Source organism: Pseudophryne corroboree, chromosome 6, assembly GCF_028390025.1.
Source record: "Pseudophryne corroboree isolate aPseCor3 chromosome 6, aPseCor3.hap2, whole genome shotgun sequence".
Taxonomy (NCBI): Eukaryota; Metazoa; Chordata; class Amphibia; order Anura; family Myobatrachidae; genus Pseudophryne; species Pseudophryne corroboree.
In genome coordinates, this window is record NC_086449.1 from 829,780,824 (window position 1) to 829,800,593 (window position 19,770).

Consider the following 19,770-nt stretch of genomic DNA (forward strand, 5'->3'; position numbering starts at 1 on the left):
CTGATCTGTGTCACGTGAATAATACATAGCTCTTCTGACTTGTGCGTGTTTTGCAGATGGTGTTTTTCGGATACATGGTGTTCAGCATCGTTCTGGGGCTCCTCGCAGATAGATACGGACGCCTGAAGGTGAGAGCCGATAGCGTTCTGTGCCCAGACATTTACCGCTGACAGCGTTATCTACAGTAGCACACCCACAGCCGCGAGATAATGGGGAGATCTGCCGGGGCGAGGCGTGGCACACCCTTCTTTCCGAGCCAGAGCTGAGCTCAGGGCCTTCATTATACATCAAAGAAAGTGCTAGACCAAGAGTCAGGAGATCTTCGGTCAGAAGGTCAGACTACTGGAACCGGGCCAAATTCCATCCAAGTGATCCGGTTCCACGACCTCAAACCTTTGGTCCACTCCAATTGCAATAAATACATTCCTGAGGACTCCATATAGTTTCAGCTCATATGTGGCCTCCGGGAGATGTTCATTGTCGGCCGGATGCAGAGGCAGTTCCCAGTTGGGCAAAATTTATGCTAAAAAACCCTGCTACATGTAAAAACAGCGCATTTACTCTCATATGCAGAGTTGTGGTACCCAATGTCGCATGCACGTCGGCACTAGGGTTGGCCATCGACCATTGATGGTTTAATGCAACTATTAGATAGCTTTGCCATCAATGGTGGAGAAGCAATGGCTTTTCACCATCGATGGTACAGACCACCCCAGTACTTTTTTCCCTCTCTCAGTTGGTGCCGGAACACAGATCTTGGCTCCGCTCCAGATGCACCGTGGGCCAGTCAGTGAAAAAACAGGTTTGACCATTGGTTGATAAAACCATCGATGGTCACCCATTACATAGTTTACAACCATTGATGGGCACTTCTTTCACTATCGATGGTAACCATTGATGGTGAACACACCAGTTGTCTATGTGGTTCATTTACATCCAGTGTCGGAGCTAAACAGCACTGCGCCTTGTGCTGGCCCCGCCCCTGAACACGTGACATCATGCCAAGGGGGCAGGGCCACCAGCACCTGAAAGTACAGCAGTTGTGGAGCATCTCCAGGACACTCTGGGTGGTTCTACAACTGCGATGCAAGCCGAATGCAGGGGCAATAGAGTGGCGTACTGTCCCCAGGATCCTGTGCCCCCTGGGCGGTGGCAACGCGTGCACACCCCTAGTTACGGCCCTGTTTACACCCCGTACACTGACGCCTTCTTTGGAACCATTTAATTCAATAATGAAGCATAAATTCACTATTAAGCATTAATAAAACTACAAAACCGCTCTAGTACAGGGCAAACAATTCCCGTCTCGCACCGAAACAAGAAACTGTTTAAACTCGCTCAACGAAAGCGTAATATAAAACAGAGCAGCGGAGGAACACCAATCCGCTTTAGCGGAACATTCACTAACAGCCAATCACAAGCAGTTCTCTAGTGCCGCCCACCAACATCTCCATCTGCTATCTGCAGCCGCTCGAACCACCTGAGGATAATACGGCTTTCACAGGTGCATGTGCCTCTGGTCTGCACGTGTTAGCAGTTGTGCGCACTCGCCCCCGCGGTACTAGTCCCTCCCATGTCAGGCCGCTCTAGGCATGCGCACAGTCTACACATGCGCATACAGGTGTGATCTGCTTTCCAGGCATGCACAGAGAGAGCTCACGCAAAGGGGCGCTGCGCCAGCTGGTCTGGTACCCGCACTGCGCCTCATTCAGTTACTGCTATTCTAGGCACGGTATGAGGTGCTGGGAAAGAGAAAGCGTCGTCCTTCTATTATTTACTGAGATCAAGATAAAGATGAACGTTCCGTCACCTACAGTGTAATCCGCGGGCTATGAGAGTTAGTGGGCGCATCTAATATCCAATACACTGGCAGAAAGCAACATTACTGCGCTACTGTATGGGGACCTCGTGCCTCATTTAGATTTAGGAGAATATACAGATTAATGGGTTATATATTTTGCCCGTGGACAATCCATGCTAGGAGGAGGAAATGTAAATTAATATTTCATCTAAGGGGGAATACAACCTGCGTAGGCATGGAGCGCAGAGACACCAGGCAGCGTTATATTTATATAGTGATTTAAAGATGAGCGCGGACCCCCCCCCCCCTCACAACTGTTTCATATTCCCCCCCAACCCTCATTGTTCTGATAAGGTGCAGAATTGATTTACTCCTGCCTCTGTAAATGTTGCCCCCTATTGTCACGTGATACAGTATTACATTCCTGTCCATCCTCTTATTGCAGATTTTGGTGATCTCCTTCATGTGGGGGGCGTACTTCTCATTGCTCACCTCCTTCGCCCCATCCTACAGCTGGTTTGTTTTCCTGAGGTGTCTGGTGGGCTGCGGAGTCTCAGGACATGCCCAGGGGTAAATATGAAGATATTTGGGTCATCAAACAAGTAAAATCTACAGTTTGCACCCTGGCTGAGTTTGGACTAAACAGTGAAGTTATGTTCTGAGATGTTATTTTATTTCACGGTAAAGAGTAACAAAATGCACCTTTAGCTAGCAGAATGGCTACAGAATGCTCTCTGTATTGTATATAGGTCACTAGAGAACACTATGTTATTTAGAGGTCACTAGGTTACTCTATTGTATAATGTACACTGGGATGCTCTCTATATTGTATATCGGTCACTAGAGAACACTATGTTATATAGAGGTCACTAGGATACTCTCTGTATTGTATAATGGCTACTGGGATGCTCTTCATATTGTATATTGGTCACTAGAGAACACTATGTTATGTAGAGGTCACTAGAATAATCTCTGTATTGTATAATGGCCACTGGGATGCTCTCTGTATTGTATATCGGACACTAGAAAACACTATGTTATATAGAGGTCACTAGGATACTCTCTGTATTGTATAATGGCCACTGGGATGCTCTCTGTATTGTATATCGTCACTAGAGAACACTATGTTATACAGAGGTCACTAGGATACTCTCTGTATTGTATAATGGCCACTGGGATGCTCTCTGTATTATATATCGGTCACTAGAGAATACTATGTTATATTTAGGTCACTAGGATACTCTCTGTATTGTATAATGGCTACTGGGATTCTCTCTGTATTGTATATTGGTCACTAGAGAACACTATGTTATATAGAGGTCACTAGGATACTCTCTGTATTGTATAATGCAGCATTTTTCAACCGCTGTGAGCAGTTCTGAGATGTGCTGCCAGTGATGCCCGCTGCATAACCCTGCCGCTGCATCACTTTAATTCATAATGTCGGACTCGGGCGTCGCTGTGCTCTTCCGGGTAGCCCTGGCGCAGCCTGGCCCGTGACCTGTATGGAGCAGCAGAATGACTCATAGGTTACACATGCATGTCACCTGCCCGGCCAGTGCTCCTCCATGTCACCTTCCTGCCCAAAGCTGCTCCTGTGTCCTTGCTCCTCACCGCTGGCTGCACCGCTGTAGGAGGGAGGCCGTACACAGCTCCTGCCTCCTCCACAGCTACAGATCAACTAACCTACTCAAGTACAGTAGGTTCCTGTAAATTTGTATTTATTGTTACTGTGGTGGCCAATGTGTGCTGTAACTAGTGTGGTGGCCAATGTGTGCTGTAACTAGTGCGGTGGCCAATGTGTGCTGTAACTAGTGTGGGGGCCAATGTGTGCTGTAACTAGTGTGGGGGACAATGTGTGCTGTAACTAGTGCGTTGGCCAATGTGTGCTGTAACTAGTGTGGTGGCCAATGTGTGCTGTAACTAGTGCGGGGGCCAATGTGTGCTGTAACTAGTGTGGTGGGCAATGTGTGCTGTAACTAGTGTGGTGGGCAATGTGTGCTGTAACTAGTGTGGGGGACAATGTGTGCTGTAACTAGTGCGTTGGCCAATGTGTGCTGTAACTAGTGTGGTGGCCAATGTGTGCTGTAACTAGTGCGGGGGCCAATGTGTGCTGTAACTAGTGTGGGGACAATGTGTGCTGTAACTAGTGTGGTGGGCAATGTGTGCTGTAACTAGTGTGGTGGCCAATGTGTGCTGTAACTAGTGTGGTGGGCAATGTGTGCTGTAACTAGTGTGGTGGCCAATGTGTGCTGTAACTAGTGTGGGGACAATGTGTGCTGTAACTAGTGTGGTGGGCAATGTGTGCTGTAACTAGTGTGGTGGGCAATGTGTGCTGTAACTAGTGCGGGGGCCAATGTGTGCTGTAACTAGTGTGGTGGCCAATGTGTGCTGTAACTAGTGTGGTGGCCAATGTGTGCTGTAACTAGTGCGGTGGCCAATGAGTGCTGTAACTAGTGTGGTGGCCAATGTGTGCTGTAACTAGTGTGGTGGCCAATGTGTGCTGTAACTAGTGTGGTGGGCAATGTGTGCTGTAACTAGTGTGGCCAATGTGTGCTGTAACTAGTGTGGTGGGCAATGTGTGCTGTAACTAGTGTGGGCAATGTGTGCTGTAACTAGTGTGGTGGGCAATGTGTGCTGTAACTAGTGTGGGCAATGTGTGCTGTAACTAGTGTGGTGGGCAATGTGTGCTGTAACTAGTGTGGCCAATGTGTGCTGTAACTAGTGTGGTGGGCAATGTGTGCTGTAACTAGTGTGGGCAATGTGTGCTGTAACTAGTGTGGTGGCCAATGTGTGCTGTAACTAGTGTGGTGGGCAATGTGTGCTGTAACTAGTGTGGCCAATGTGTGCTGTAACTAGTGTGGTGGGCAATGTGTGCTGTAACTAGTGTGGGCAATGTGTGCTGTAACTAGTGTGGTGGGCAATGTGTGCTGTAACTAGTGTGGTGGGCAATGTGTGCTGAAACTATTGCGGTGGGCAATGTGTGCTGTAACTAGTGCGGTGGCCAATGTGTGCTGTAACTAGTGTGGTGGCCAATGTGTGCTGTAACTAGTGCGGTGGCCAATGTGTGCTGTAACTAGTGTGGTGGCCAATGTGTGCTGTAACTAGTGTGGTGGCCAATGTGTGCTGTAACTAGTGTGGTGGCCAATGTGTGCTGTAACTAGTGTGGTGGCCAATGTGTGCTGTAACTAGTGTGGGGGACAATGTGTGCTGTAACTAGTGTGGTGGCCAATGTGTGCTGTAACTAGTGTGGGGGCCAATGTGTACTGTAACTAGTGTGGTGGCCAATGTGTGCTGTAACTAGTGCGGTGGCCAATGTGTGCTGTAACTAGTGTGGTGGCCAATGTGTGCTGTAACTAGTGCGTTGGCCAATGTGTGCTGTAACTAGTGCGGTGGCCAATGTGTGCTGTAACTAGTGCGGGGGCCAATGTGTGCTGTAACTAGTGTGGTGGCCAATGTGTGCTGTAACTAGTGCGGTGGCCAATGAGTGCTGTAACTAGTGTGGTGGCCAATGTGTGCTGTAACTAGTGTGGTGGCCAATGTGTGCTGTAACTAGTGCGGTGGCCAATGTGTGCTGTAACTAGTGTGGGGACAATGTGTGCTGTAACTAGTGTGGTGGCCAATGTGTGCTGTAACTAGTGTGGGGGCCAATGTGTGCTGTAACTAGTGTGGTGGCCAATGTGTGCTGTAACTAGTGCGGTGGCCAATGTGTGCTGTAACTAGTGTGGTGGCCAATGTGTGCTGTAACTAGTGTGGTGGGCAATGTGTGCTGAAACTAGTGTGGTGGGCAATGTGTGCTGAAACTAGTGTGGTGGGCAATGTGTGCTGAAACTAGTGTGGTGGGCAATGTGTGCTGTAACTAGTGTGGTGGCCAATGTGTGCTGTAACTAGTGTGGTGGGCAATGTGTGCTGAAACTAGTGTGGTGGGCAATGTGTGCTGAAACTAGTGTGGAGGGCAATGTGTGCTGTAACTAGTGTGGTGGGCAATGTGTGCTGAAACTAGTGTGGTGGGCAATGTGTGCTGAAACTAGTGTGGTGGGCAATGTGTGCTGTAACTAGTGTGGTGGGCAATGTGTGCTGTAACTAGTGTGGGCAATGTGTGCTGTAACTAGTGTGGTGGGCAATGTGTGCTGTAACTAGTGTGGTGGGCAATGTGTGCTGAAACTAGTGCGGTGGGCAATGTGTGCTGTAACTAGTGCGGTGGCCAATGTGTGCTGTAACTAGTGTGGTGGCCAATGTGTGCTGTAACTAGTGCGGTGGCCAATGTGTGCTGTAACTAGTGTGGTGGCCAATGTGTGCTGTAACTAGTGTGGTGGCCAATGTGTGCTGTAACTAGTGTGGGGGACAATGTGTGCTGTAACTAGTGCGGTGGCCAATGTGTGCTGTAACTAGTGTGGGGGACAATGTGTGCTGTAACTAGTGTGGGGGACAATGTGTGCTGTAACTAGTGCGGTGGCCAATGTGTGCTGTAACTAGTGTGCGGGACAATGTGTGCTGTAACTAGTGCGGTGGCCAATGTGTGCTGTAACTAGTGTGGGGGACAATGTGTGCTGTAACTAGTGCGGTGGCCAATGTGTGCTGTAACTAGTGTGGGGGACAATGTGTGCTGTAACTAGTGTGGGGGACAATGTGTGCTGTAACTAGTGTGGGGGACAATGTGTGCTGTAACTAGTGTGGTGGCCAATGTGTGCTGTAACTAGTGTGGGGGACAATGTGTGCTGTAACTAGTGCGGTGGCCAATGTGTGCTGTAACTAGTGTGGGGGACAATGTGTGCTGTAACTAGTGCGGTGGCCAATGTGTGCTGTAACTAGTGTGGGGGACAATGTGTGCTGTAACTAGTGCGGTGGCCAATGTGTGCTGTAACTAGTGTGGGGGACAATGTGTGCTGTAACTAGTGTGGGGGACAATGTGTGCTGTAACTAGTGTGGGGGACAATGTGTGCTGTAACTGGTGTGGTGGCCAATGTGTGCTGTAACTAGTGTGGGGGACAATGTGTGCTGTAACTAGTGCGGTGGCCAATGTGTGCTGTAACTAGTGTGGGGACAATGTGTGCTGTAACTAGTGTGGTGGCCAATGTGTGCTGTAACTAGTGTGGGGGACAATGTGTGCTGTAACTAGTGCGGTGGCCAATGTGTGCTGTAACTAGTGTGGTGGCCAATGTGTGCTGTAACTAGTGTGGTGGGCAATGTGTGCTGTAACTAGTGCGGTGGCCAATGTGTGCTGTAACTAGTGTGGTGGCCAATGTGTGCTGTAACTAGTGTGGTGGCCAATGTGTGCTGAAACTAGTGTGGGGACAATGTGTGCTGTAACTAGTGTGGTGGCCAATGTGTGCTGTAACTAGTGTGGGGGACAATGTGTGCTGTAACTAGTGCGGTGGCCAATGTGTGCTGTAACTAGTGTGGTGGCCAATGTGTGCTGTAACTAGTGCGGTGGGCAATGTGTGCTGTAACTAGTGCGGTGGCCAATGTGTGCTGTAACTAGTGTGGTGGCCAATGTGTGCTGTAACTAGTGTGGTGGCCAATGTGTGCTGTAACTAGTGTGGTGGGCAATGTGTGCTGAAACTAGTGTGGTGGGCAATGTGTGCTGTAACTAGTGTGGTGGCCAATGTGTGCTGTAACTAGTGTGGTGGCCAATGTGTGCTGTAACTAGTGTGGTGGCCAATGTGTGCTGTAACTAGTGTGGTGGCCAATGTGTGCTGTAACTAGTGTGGGGGCCAATGTGTGCTGTAAGCCAATGTGTACTGTAACTAGTGTGGTGGCCAATGTGTGCTGTAACTAGTGTGGTGGCCAATGTGTGCTGTAACTAGTGTGGTGGCCAATGTGTGCTGTAACTAGTGTGGTGGCCAATGTGTACTGTAACTAGTGTGGTGGCCAATGTGTGCTGTAACTAGTGTGGTGGCCAATGTGTGCTGTAACTAGTGTGGTGGCCAATGTGTGCTGTAACTAGTGTGGTGGCCAATGTGTGCTGTAACTAGTGTGGGGGCCAATGTGTACTGTAACTAGTGTGGGGGCCAATGTGTACTGTAACTAGTGTGGTGGCCAATGTGTGCTGTAACTAGTGTGGTGGCCAATGTGTGCTGTAACTAGTGTGGGGGCCAATGTGTGCTGTAACTAGTGTGGTGGCCAATGTGTGCTGTAACTAGTGTGGTGGCCAATGTGTGCTGTAACTAGTGCGGTGGCCAATGTGTGCTGTAACTAGTGTGGTGGCCAATGTGTGCTGTAACTAGTGCGGTGGCCAATGTGTGCTGTAACTAGTGCGGTGGCCAATGTGTGCTGTAACTAGTGCGGGGGCCAATGTGTGCTGTAACTAGTGTGGTGGCCAATGTGTGCTGTAACTAGTGCGGTGGCCAATGAGTGCTGTAACTAGTGTGGTGGCCAATGTGTGCTGTAACTAGTGTGGTGGCCAATGTGTGCTGTAACTAGTGCGGTGGCCAATGTGTGCTGTAACTAGTGTGGGGACAATGTGTGCTGTAACTAGTGTGGTGGCCAATGTGTGCTGTAACTAGTGTGGGGGCCAATGTGTGCTGTAACTAGTGTGGTGGCCAATGTGTGCTGTAACTAGTGTGGTGGCCAATGTGTGCTGTAACTAGTGCGGTGGCCAATGTGTGCTGTAACTAGTGTGGTGGCCAATGTGTGCTGTAACTAGTGTGGTGGCCAATGTGTGCTGTAACTAGTGTGGTGGGCAATGTGTGCTGAAACTAGTGTGGTGGGCAATGTGTGCTGAAACTAGTGTGGTGGGCAATGTGTGCTGAAACTAGTGTGGTGGGCAATGTGTGCTGTAACTAGTGTGGTGGCCAATGTGTGCTGTAACTAGTGTGGTGGGCAATGTGTGCTGAAACTAGTGTGGTGGGCAATGTGTGCTGAAACTAGTGTGGAGGGCAATGTGTGCTGTAACTAGTGTGGTGGGCAATGTGTGCTAAAACTAGTGTGGTGGGCAATGTGTGCTGAAACTAGTGTGGTGGGCAATGTGTGCTGTAACTAGTGTGGTGGGCAATGTGTGCTGTAACTAGTGTGGGCAATGTGTGCTGTAACTAGTGTGGTGGGCAATGTGTGCTGTAACTAGTGTGGTGGGCAATGTGTGCTGAAACTAGTGCGGTGGGCAATGTGTGCTGTAACTAGTGCGGTGGCCAATGTGTGCTGTAACTAGTGTGGTGGCCAATGTGTGCTGTAACTAGTGCGGTGGCCAATGTGTGCTGTAACTAGTGTGGTGGCCAATGTGTGCTGTAACTAGTGTGGTGGCCAATGTGTGCTGTAACTAGTGTGGGGGACAATGTGTGCTGTAACTAGTGTGGGGGACAATGTGTGCTGTAACTAGTGTGGGGGACAATGTGTGCTGTAACTAGTGCGGTGGCCAATGTGTGCTGTAACTAGTGTGCGGGACAATGTGTGCTGTAACTAGTGCGGTGGCCAATGTGTGCTGTAACTAGTGTGGGGGACAATGTGTGCTGTAACTAGTGCGGTGGCCAATGTGTGCTGTAACTAGTGTGGGGGACAATGTGTGCTGTAACTAGTGTGGGGGACAATGTGTGCTGTAACTAGTGTGGGGGACAATGTGTGCTGTAACTAGTGTGGTGGCCAATGTGTGCTGTAACTAGTGTGGGGGACAATGTGTGCTGTAACTAGTGCGGTGGCCAATGTGTGCTGTAACTAGTGTGGGGGACAATGTGTGCTGTAACTAGTGCGGTGGCCAATGTGTGCTGTAACTAGTGTGGGGGACAATGTGTGCTGTAACTAGTGCGGTGGCCAATGTGTGCTGTAACTAGTGTGGGGGACAATGTGTGCTGTAACTAGTGTGGGGGACAATGTGTGCTGTAACTAGTGTGGGGGACAATGTGTGCTGTAACTGGTGTGGTGGCCAATGTGTGCTGTAACTAGTGTGGGGGACAATGTGTGCTGTAACTAGTGCGGTGGCCAATGTGTGCTGTAACTAGTGTGGGGACAATGTGTGCTGTAACTAGTGTGGTGGCCAATGTGTGCTGTAACTAGTGTGGGGGACAATGTGTGCTGTAACTAGTGCGGTGGCCAATGTGTGCTGTAACTAGTGTGGTGGCCAATGTGTGCTGTAACTAGTGTGGTGGGCAATGTGTGCTGTAACTAGTGCGGTGGCCAATGTGTGCTGTAACTAGTGTGGTGGCCAATGTGTGCTGTAACTAGTGTGGTGGCCAATGTGTGCTGAAACTAGTGTGGGGACAATGTGTGCTGTAACTAGTGTGGTGGCCAATGTGTGCTGTAACTAGTGTGGGGGACAATGTGTGCTGTAACTAGTGCGGTGGCCAATGTGTGCTGTAACTAGTGTGGTGGCCAATGTGTGCTGTAACTAGTGTGGTGGGCAATGTGTGCTGTAACTAGTGCGGTGGCCAATGTGTGCTGTAACTAGTGTGGTGGCCAATGTGTGCTGTAACTAGTGTGGTGGCCAATGTGTGCTGTAACTAGTGTGGTGGGCAATGTGTGCTGAAACTAGTGTGGTGGGCAATGTGTGCTGTAACTAGTGTGGTGGCCAATGTGTGCTGTAACTAGTGTGGTGGCCAATGTGTGCTGTAACTAGTGTGGTGGCCAATGTGTGCTGTAACTAGTGTGGTGGCCAATGTGTGCTGTAACTAGTGTGGGGGACAATGTGTGCTGTAACTAGTGTGGTGGCCAATGTGTGCTGCTGTAACTAGTGTGGTGGCCAATGTGTGCTGTAACTAGTGTGGGGGACAATGTGTGCTGTAACTAGTGTGGTGGCCAATGTGTGCTGTAACTAGTGTGGGGGACAATGTGTGCTGTAACTAGTGTGGTGGCCAATGTGTGCTGCTGAAACTAGTGTGGTGGCCAATGTGTGCTGTAACTAGTGCGGTGGCCAATGTGTGCTGTAACTAGTGCGGTGGCCAATGTGTGCTGTAACTAGTGTGGTGGCCAATGTGTGCTGTAACTAGTGCGGTGGCCAATGTGTGCTGTAACTAGTGTGGTGGCCAATGTGTGCTGTAACTAGTGTGGTGGCCAATGTATGCTGAAACTAGTGTGGTGGCCAATGTATGCTGAAACTAGTGTGGTGGGCAATGTGTGCTGTAACTAGTGTGGTGGCCAATGTGTGCTGTAACTAGTGTGGTGGCCAATGTGTGCTGTAACTAGTGTGGTGGCCAATGTATGCTGAAACTAGTGTGGTGGGCAATGTGTGCTGTAACTAGTGTGGTGGCCAATGTGTGCTGTAACTAGTGTGGGGGCCAATGTGTGCTGTAACTAGTGTGGGGGACAATGTGTGCTGTAACTAGTGTGGTGGCCAATGTGTGCTGTAACTAGTGTGGTGGCTAATGTGTGCTGTAACTAGTGCGGTGGCCAATGTGTGCTGTAACTAGTGTGGGGGACAATGTGTGCTGTAACTAGTGCGGTGGCCAATGTGTGCTGTAACTAGTGTGGGGGACAATGTGTGCTGTAACTAGTGTGGGGGCCAATGTGTTCTGTAACTAGTGTGGGGCCAATATGTTCTGCAATTTACTATGGGGGCCAATATTTGCTGCAATTACTGTGGGGGCCAATATGTATAAATTGATGACAGGGCCAGTATGTGTTTTGTTTCTGTGGAGGCCAATGTGTGTGTGTGTGTGTGTGTGTGTCCCCCCATGTTGGTCGTGGGGAACTGATGGTGTGCTTTGGCAATTAAAAAATCCGGTTTGGTGCGCCGTGAGTTGAAGATGGTTGAAAATCAGTGGTATAAGGCCACTGGGATGCTCTCTCTATTGTATATCAGTCACTAGAGAACACTATGTTATATAGAGGTCACTAGAATACTCTGTATTGTATAATGCCCACTGGGATGCTCTCTGTATTGTATATCGGTCACTAGAAAACACTATGTTAAATAGAAGTCACTAGAATACTCTCTGTATTGTAGAATGGCCACTGGGGTGCTCTCTGTATTGTATATTGGCCACTAGAAAACACTATGTTATATAGAAGTCACTAGAATACTCTCTGTATTGTAGAATGGTCACTGGGATGCTCTCTATATTGTATATTGGTTACTAGAAAACACTGTTATATAGAAGTCACTAGAATACTCTCTGTATTGTAGAATGGATACTGGGATGTTCTCTGTATTGTATACTGGCCATTATGGCCATTCAGCTACTTCAGAGGTAACCGTTAATCCACTGAACTTGTACAAATGGATTTCAGTTGCTAAGTATGTCTATTGATACTGCACAATATAAATTACTAATTGCCTCACTTACATTTTATACTCGTATAGTGCGATGCTGATTGCTGGTTTTCTATATTACCCTCTGATTTAACTTTGGCAGCTTCTATCTTTTCTTTCAGACTAATTATTAAGACTGAATTTTTACCAAAGAAGTTCCGTGGATACATGCTTCCCCTATCCCAGGTAGGATCCGATCGCTGGCAGACACGCAGGGAGCGACACATGTAGCAAGATCTGACATTACCGGGCCTAGGACTGCTCTTCTTTGCGTCATGGAATTACTGATATGGGGACAGTATTCCTGTTTTGCAAATCAACTCACAAGTCTTATTACTGGCCGATACAAAAGCGGTGTTTTCATAAGACTTCATTATAAGGCCAGATTTATCAAGCCTTGGAGAGTGATACATTGCATGGTGATAAAGTAGCAACCAATCAGCTCTCAACTGTCATGTGACAGACTGTGTTTGAAAATGACAGTTAGGAGCTGATTGGTTGGTACTTTATCACTGTGCAATCTATCACTCTCCAAGGCTTGATAAATTTGGACCTAAGGATCTAAAAAGTAATTTAACATTTTATTGTCTGGAGGTGAAACCGCGTCAGAAACTGATACAGCGCCTGATACATCGTCCCCGCACAGATACCGCACTCGCTGCGTCAGCAAGGACATTGGTGGTCATTCCAAGTTGATCGCTAGCTGCTTTCGGTCGCAAAAAAAGGCACTTCTGCGCATGCGGCGCAATGCACACGCGCGACGTACTGTTACAACGACCGGTGAAGTTTCACACAGGGTCTAGCAAAGCTTTTCAGTTGCACTGCTGGCCGCAGAGTGATTGACATGAAGAGGGTGTTTTTGGGTGTCAACTGCCCGTTTTCAGGGAGTGTTCGGAAAAACGCAGGCGTGCCAGGAAAAACGCAGGCGTGGCTGGGTGAACGCAGGGCGTGTTTGTGACGTCAAAACAGGAACTGAACAGTCTGAAGTCATCGCAAGAGCTGAGTAGGTCTGAAGCTGCTCTGAAACTGCACAAAATAATTTTGTAGCCGCTCTGCGATCCTTTCATTCGCACTTCTGCTAAGCTAAAATACACTCCCAGTGGGAGGCGACTTAGCGTTTGCACGGCTGCTAAAAACAGCTAGCGAGCTATCAATTCGGAATGACCCCCATTGAGAGAGTTCCGGAGATCTGATAAGATCTTTATCATATGTAACAAGACGTTTAGTTTGAGACATGAGCGTGTAAGCGCCTTATCTTAGGTCTAATGACTTGTTTTATTTGTCTTTGTATTTTATTTGGTGCCTTTGTGTTTATTACATAATAAATGTGTCATGCTTTGAGGAGCACGGTCCGTCTTTATATGCAGTATCCAGTACATGACTTATTATGTGTATCATACAGCTTATGGTGCAGGGAACGGAATGACTATATCACTGTGTTCTGTCCGCAGATCTTCTGGCTAGCCGGATCCCTACTCATCATCGGACTGGGATCGGTGGTGACTCCCACCATAGGTTGGCGCTGGCTTGTCCGACTGGCTTCCATCCCTGGCATCATTCTTGTCCTTGTATTCAGGGTGAGATTATGGTGTTTTTGTTTCTCCCACCCTCGGAGGCGGCATCTCTCAGCAGACTATGGGGGCTGATTATGGAACTGGCGTGTTTTCTGCAAGCTCGCCATTACAGTTAGAAGCAGCAATTAGTTATAACGCAAAACCAGGCTTATTATTAAATGGTGAAAACACGCTGGACCCTTAGACACGAAACCTATCACATAACAACCCAATATCTCCTGGGATTCCTAACAGGTCACCAGGTGTGGTGTCACCCGGTATGGCGCCAGGTGTGGTGACTCCCGGTGTGGTGACACCCAGAGCGGTACCAGGTGTGGTGACACCAAGAGCGGTTATACCCAGTGCGGCACCAGGTGTGGTGTCCCCTGGTACGGTGCCAGGTGTGGTGTCACCCGGTATGGTGCCAGGTGTGGTGTCACTCGGTATGGTACCAGGTATGGTGCCAGGTGTGGTCTGCACCCCACTAGTACGGGCACTGCTTGGATCTTTTTACAATTTTCAGACTGTTTATTTTCTGTACATTTCCCCCTAATAAGTCTCACAGGACGTCTGTTGCCACCAAAATGTCACTAGGCGCACGGCTCAGAGCTGCTTCCGATGGTAGCAAAAACTTTCTCAATAACCTTTCCTAGAAATACCGGATTGATATGGCAGATTTCTAAAGACATACAGGACCCCCGAGAGTACAACATTTCCCACAAACAGACTGATGAATTTGCTCAATAACCGGACAATGGGGGTCATTCCAACCTGATCGCACGCTGCTGTTTTTCGCAGCGATGCAATCAGGTAACAACTGCGCATGCATATGCATCGCAATGCGCAGGCGCGTCGTATGGGTACAAAGCGGATCATTGCTGAGCGATGGATTTAACAAGGAGATTGACAGGAAGAAGGCGTTTGTGGGTGGCAACTGACCGTTTTCTGGGAGTGGTTGGAAAAACGCAGGCATGTCCGAGCGTTTCCTGGGCGGGTGTCTGACGTCAATTCCGGACATGAACAGGCTGAAGTGATCGCAGCGGCTGAGTAAGTTCTGGGCAACTCAGAAACTGCACAAAATGTTTTTGCTGCGCTCGGCTGCACAGGCGTTCGCACACTTGCAAAGCGAAAATACACTCCCCCGTGGGCGGCGACTATGCGTTTGCACGGCTGCTAAAAACAGCTAGCGAGCAATCAACTCAGAATGACCCCCATTGTACAGAAATTGGATACGTCTACAGCAGGAGTATGCAACGTATGGCCCTCCAGCTGCTGTGGAACTACACATCCCAGCATGCCCTGCCACAGACTTACTAGTAGGGCGTGCTGGAGGACACCACGTTGAATACCTCTGGTCTGTAGGTTCATTTGATTTTTTTATTTTCTACAAACTCTGAGATTCTGCAGAAAATTTTTAATTTAAGGGAATTGAGTGGTTGAGGGTTTGGCGCACACGAGAGAGAATCGCTGAGTGGTGATGCGGTACGATATCTCTCCCGGCAGTTCATTCCCGAATCCGCGCGATACAACGTCTCCGTGGGGAAAAACCAGGCAGCAACGGACACCTTGGAATGGATTGCGAAGGTAAACCGCTCAAAGATCCCGGAAGGAACCATTCAGGAACCAATGGCGGTAAGTGACTTTCAGCATATCACAGGGACTTACCACTAGACCTGTATTATAGGCAGCAACAAGGACTTACTACAGATTATTAGATGTTACAGGTCAGCGCAGACTGCTGTGTGAGGGCATAACATTATCTCACGCTCTCAAGGGCCTACCTCTGGCCTGGACCCTGTCTTGTGTCTAGTAACAGGGGCGTAACTTCATACCAGGCGCCCAGGGGTGAAATAGAAGGTGGAGCCCCCCTTCCTTCCTTCCCCCAGTGGCTCCGGTTTACACATATGCTGACATGTCAGCACATGCACAATAGAACTGCTGACGCGGCAAAGGAGGAAGTAATGTGATTGCACAGCTGGGATAGGCCCCGGACGTGGCGACTCGCCAATAGTACATCTGGTGGAATTAAGATTCCTTATTACTACTAAATCAGCGCTAAGGAATCTTTATTTTTGTGCGCTGGCTGTAAATGATAATAAATAGAGACCTAAAAGTTTTATTTTAACAATAAGTGCACTGCTCTCCTTTCTTTCATTACATAAGACGCAGCAGCAGAGCTGTAGCTCACTATGAGCTGGTGCCACTAGAAAGTAAGCAGCTCTAGTAGCGGGACTCTCCTTGTCCTTCGTTTTCACCCCGGCATTAAGATGTCAGTTTTATATGTTCCTGATTTATGTATTCTGTTGTCACCATCGTTCGATGCTCCAGCCACCTTACACATCACTAATAATAATTATATGTTTTTTATCATTGCAGGAAAATAGAGGCAGATTCTGTGATCTCCTAGACCGGAAATATTTACGGACATCATTGCAAACATGGGTCATCTGGTAAAATAATTCCTATACAGCCATACATAATGTACATACACGCACAGTATAGATGATTCACCCCCGTATAGTATACAAGCTACCTGTGACAATACTGCACTCGGACGGGTTGGGAAATTGGGAATATAAACATTTTTCAATCCCGATTCCCTGACCCTGCGCTGAATAATGGTTCATGTTACAGGCTGCGCTTGAAGAATAACAGGAGCTGGTCGGTTGGTGCATTATTTCTCTCTGCTTTATCTCTCCCCAAGCGTTGATAAATACCCTCATTAGTTTCAACTTTTGCAACGTCATACAAAATAATAGCTGCAGTAATTCCTTAGTACTGGAAGGGTCAGTATGGGAATAGCTGGAAGGTTCAGTATGGGAATAGCTGGAAGGGTCAGTATAGGGAATAGCTGGAAGGGTCAGTATAGGGAATAGCTGGAAGGGTCAGTATGGGAATAGCTGGAAGGGTCAGTATAGGGAATAGCTGGAAGGGTCAGTATGGGAATAGCTGGAAGGGTCAGTATGGGGAATAGCTGGAAGGGTCAGTATGGGAATAGCTGGAAGGGTCAGTATGGGAATAGCTGGGGAAGAGCTGGAAGGGTCAGTATGGGGAAGAGCTGGAAGGGAAAGTATGGGGAAGAGCTGGAAGGGTCAGTATGGAGAAGAGTTGGAAGGGTCAGTATGGGGAAGAGCTGGAAGGGTCAGTATGGGGAATAGCTGGAAGGGTCAGTATGGGGAATAGCTAGAAGGGTCAGTATGAGGAATAGCTGGAAGGGTCAGTATGGTGAATAGCTGGAAGGGTCAGTATGGGGAATAGTATGGGGAATAGCTGGAATAGTATGGGAATAGCTGGAAGGGTCAGTGTGGGGAACAGCGGGAAGGGTCGGTGTCGGGAACAGCTGGAAGGGTCGGTGTGGGGAAAAGCCGGAAGGGTCGGTATGGGGAATAGCCGGAAGGGTCGGTATGGGGAATAGCCGGAAGGGTCGGTATGGGGAATAGCCGGAAGGGTCAGTATGGGAATAGCTGGAAGGGTCAGTATGGGAATAGCTGGAAGGCTCAGTATAGGGAATAGCTGGAAGGGTCAGTATGGGAATAGCTGGGGAAGAGCTGGAAGGGTCAGTATGGGGAAGAGCTAGAAGGGTCAGTATGGGGAAGAGCTGGAAGGGTCAGTATGGGGAAGAGTTGGAAGGGTCAGTATGGGAAAGAGCTGGAAGGGTCAGTATGGGAATAGCTGGAAGGGTCATTGTGGGGAATAGTTGGACGGGTCAGTGTGGGGAATAGCTGGAAGGGTCAGTGTGGGGAATAGCTGGAAGGGTCAGTGTGGGGAATAGCCGGAAGGGTCGGTATGGGGAATAGCCGGAAGGGTCAGTATGGGGAATAGCCGGAAGGGTCAGTATGGGGAATAGCCGGAAGGGTCAGTATGGGGAAGAGTTGGAAGGGTCAGTATGGGAAAGAGCTGGAAGGGTCAGTATGGGAAATAGTTGGACGGGTCAGTGTGGGAATAGCTGGAAGGGTCAGTGTGGGGAATAGCTGGAAGGGTCGGTATGGAAATAGCTGGAAGGGTCGGTATGGGGAATAGCTGGAAGGGTCGGTATGGGGAATAGCTGGAAGGGTCAGTATGGGGAATAGCTGGAAGGGTAGGTATGGGGAATAGCTGGAAGGGTCAGTATGCGGAGTAGCTGGAAGGGTCAGTATGGGGAATAGCTGGATGGGCCAGTATGGGGAATAGCTGGAAGGGTCAGTATGGGGAATAGCTGAAAGGGTCAGTATGGGGAATAGCTGGAAGGGTCAGTATGGGAATAGCTGGAAGGGTCATTGTGGGGAATAGTTGGACGGGTCAGTGTGGGGAATAGCTGGAAGGGTCAGTGTGGGGAATAGCTGGAAGGGTCAGTATGGGAATAGCTGGAAGGGTCAGTATGGGGAGTAGCTGGAAGGGTCAGTATGGGGAATAGCTGGAAGGGTCAGTATGGGAATAGCTGGAAGGGTCAGTATGGGGAATAGTTGGACGGGTCAGTGTGGGAATAGCTGGAAGGGTCAGTGTGGGGAATAGCTGGAAAGCCAGTATGGGATTAGCTGGAAGGGTCGGTATGGGGAATAGCTGGAAGGGTCAGTATGGGGAATAGCTGGGTAGGTATGGGGAATAGCTGGAAGGGTCAGTATGGGGAGTAGCTGGAAGGGTCAGTATGGGGAATAGCTGGAAGGGTCAGTATGGGGAATATCTGGAAGGCTCAGTATGGGGAATAGCTGGAAGGCTCAGTATGGGGAATAGCTGGAAGGGTCAGTATGGGGAATAGCTGGAAGGGTCAGTATGGGGAATAGCTGGATGGGTCAGTATGGGGAGTAGCTGGAAGGGTCAGTATGGGGAGTAGCTGGAAGGGTCAGTATGGGGAATAGCTGGAAGGGTCAGTATGGGGAATAGTATGGGGAATAGCTGGAAGGGTCAGTATGGGAATAGCGGGAAGGGTCAGTATGGGGAATAGCTGGAAGGGTCAGTATGGGGAAGAGCTGGATGGGTCAGTATGGGGAATAGCTGGAAGGGTCAGTGTGGGGAACAGCTGGAAGGGTCAGTGTGGGGAACAGCTGGAAGGGTCAGTGTGGGGAACAGCTGGAAGGGTCGGTGTGGGGAATAGCTGGAAGGGTCGGTATGGGGAATAGCTAGCTGGAAGGGTCAGTATGGGAATAGCTGGAAGGGTCAGTATAGGGAATAGCTGGAAGGGTCAGTATAGGGAATAGTATGGGGAATAGCTGGAAGGGTCAGTATGGGGAATAGCTGGAAGGGTCAGTATGGGGAATAGCTGGAAGGGTCAGTGTGGGGAATAGCTGGAAGGGTCAGTATGGGGAATAGCTGGAAGGGTCAGTGTGGGGAATAGCTGGAAGGGTCAGTATGGGAATAGCTGGAAGGGTCAGTATAGGGAATAGCTGGAAGGGTCAGTATGAGAATAGCTGGAAGGGTCAGTATGGGGAATAGCTGGAAGGGTCAGTATGGGGAATAGCTGGAAGGGTCAGTATGAGAATAGCTGGAAGGGTCAGTATAGGGAATAGCTGGAAGGGTCAGTATGGGAATAGCTGGAAGGGTCAGTATGGGGAATAGCTGGAAGGGTCAGTATGAGAATAGCTGGAAGGGTCAGTATAGGGAATAGCTGGAAGGGTCAGTATGGGAATAGCTGGAAGGGTCAGTATGGGGAATAGCTGGAAGGGTCAGTATGGGAATAGCTGGAAGGGTCAGTATGGGGAATAGCTGGAAGGGTCAGTATGAGAAGAGCTGGAAGGGTCAGTATGGGGAATAGCTGGAAGGGTCAGTATGAGAATAGCTGGAAGGGTCAGTATGAGAATAGCTGGAAGGGTCAGTATGTGGAACAGCTGGAAGGGTCAGTATGGGAATAGCTGGGTCAGTATGGGAATAGCTGGAAGGGTCAGTATGGGAATAGCTGGGTCAGTATGGGAATAGCTGGAAGGGTCAGTATGTGGAATAGCTGGAAGGGTTAGTATGTGGAATAGCTGGAAGGGTCAGTATGGGGAATAGCTGGAAGGGTCAGTATGAGAATAGCTGGAAGGGTCAGTATGTGGAACAGCTGGAAGGGTCAGTATGGGAATAGCTGGAAGGGTCAGTATGGGAATAGCTGGAAGGGTCAGTATGGGAATAGCTGGGTCAGTATGGGAATAGCTGGAAGGGTCAGTATGTGGAATAGCTGGAAGGGTCAGTATGGGAATAGCTGGAAGGGTCAGTATGGGGAATAGCTGGAAGGGTCAGTATGGGAATAGCTGGAAGGGTCAGTATGGGGAATAGCTGGAAGGGTC

At 49.1% G+C, this 19,770-nt stretch overlaps 1 protein-coding gene across 4 annotated transcripts in view; it reads left to right on the forward strand.

Moving 5' to 3' along the window:
• Positions 1-19,770, forward strand: part of SVOPL (SVOP like) — a 134,094-nt gene that overhangs the window by 92,414 nt on the left and 21,910 nt on the right. For 3 of the 4 annotated variants that reach the window (XM_063929359.1, XM_063929357.1, XM_063929358.1), the window contains exons 5-10: positions 57-128; positions 2,247-2,371; positions 12,101-12,164; positions 13,430-13,555; positions 15,035-15,163; positions 15,908-15,981. In XM_063929359.1, coding sequence (XP_063785429.1) covers positions 57-128; positions 2,247-2,371; positions 12,101-12,164; positions 13,430-13,555; positions 15,035-15,163; positions 15,908-15,981 — 590 coding nt within the window. The remainder of the gene's footprint in view (positions 1-56; positions 129-2,246; positions 2,372-12,100; positions 12,165-13,429; positions 13,556-15,034; positions 15,164-15,907; positions 15,982-19,770) is intronic. The other variant, XM_063929360.1, reaches the window with a different exon arrangement.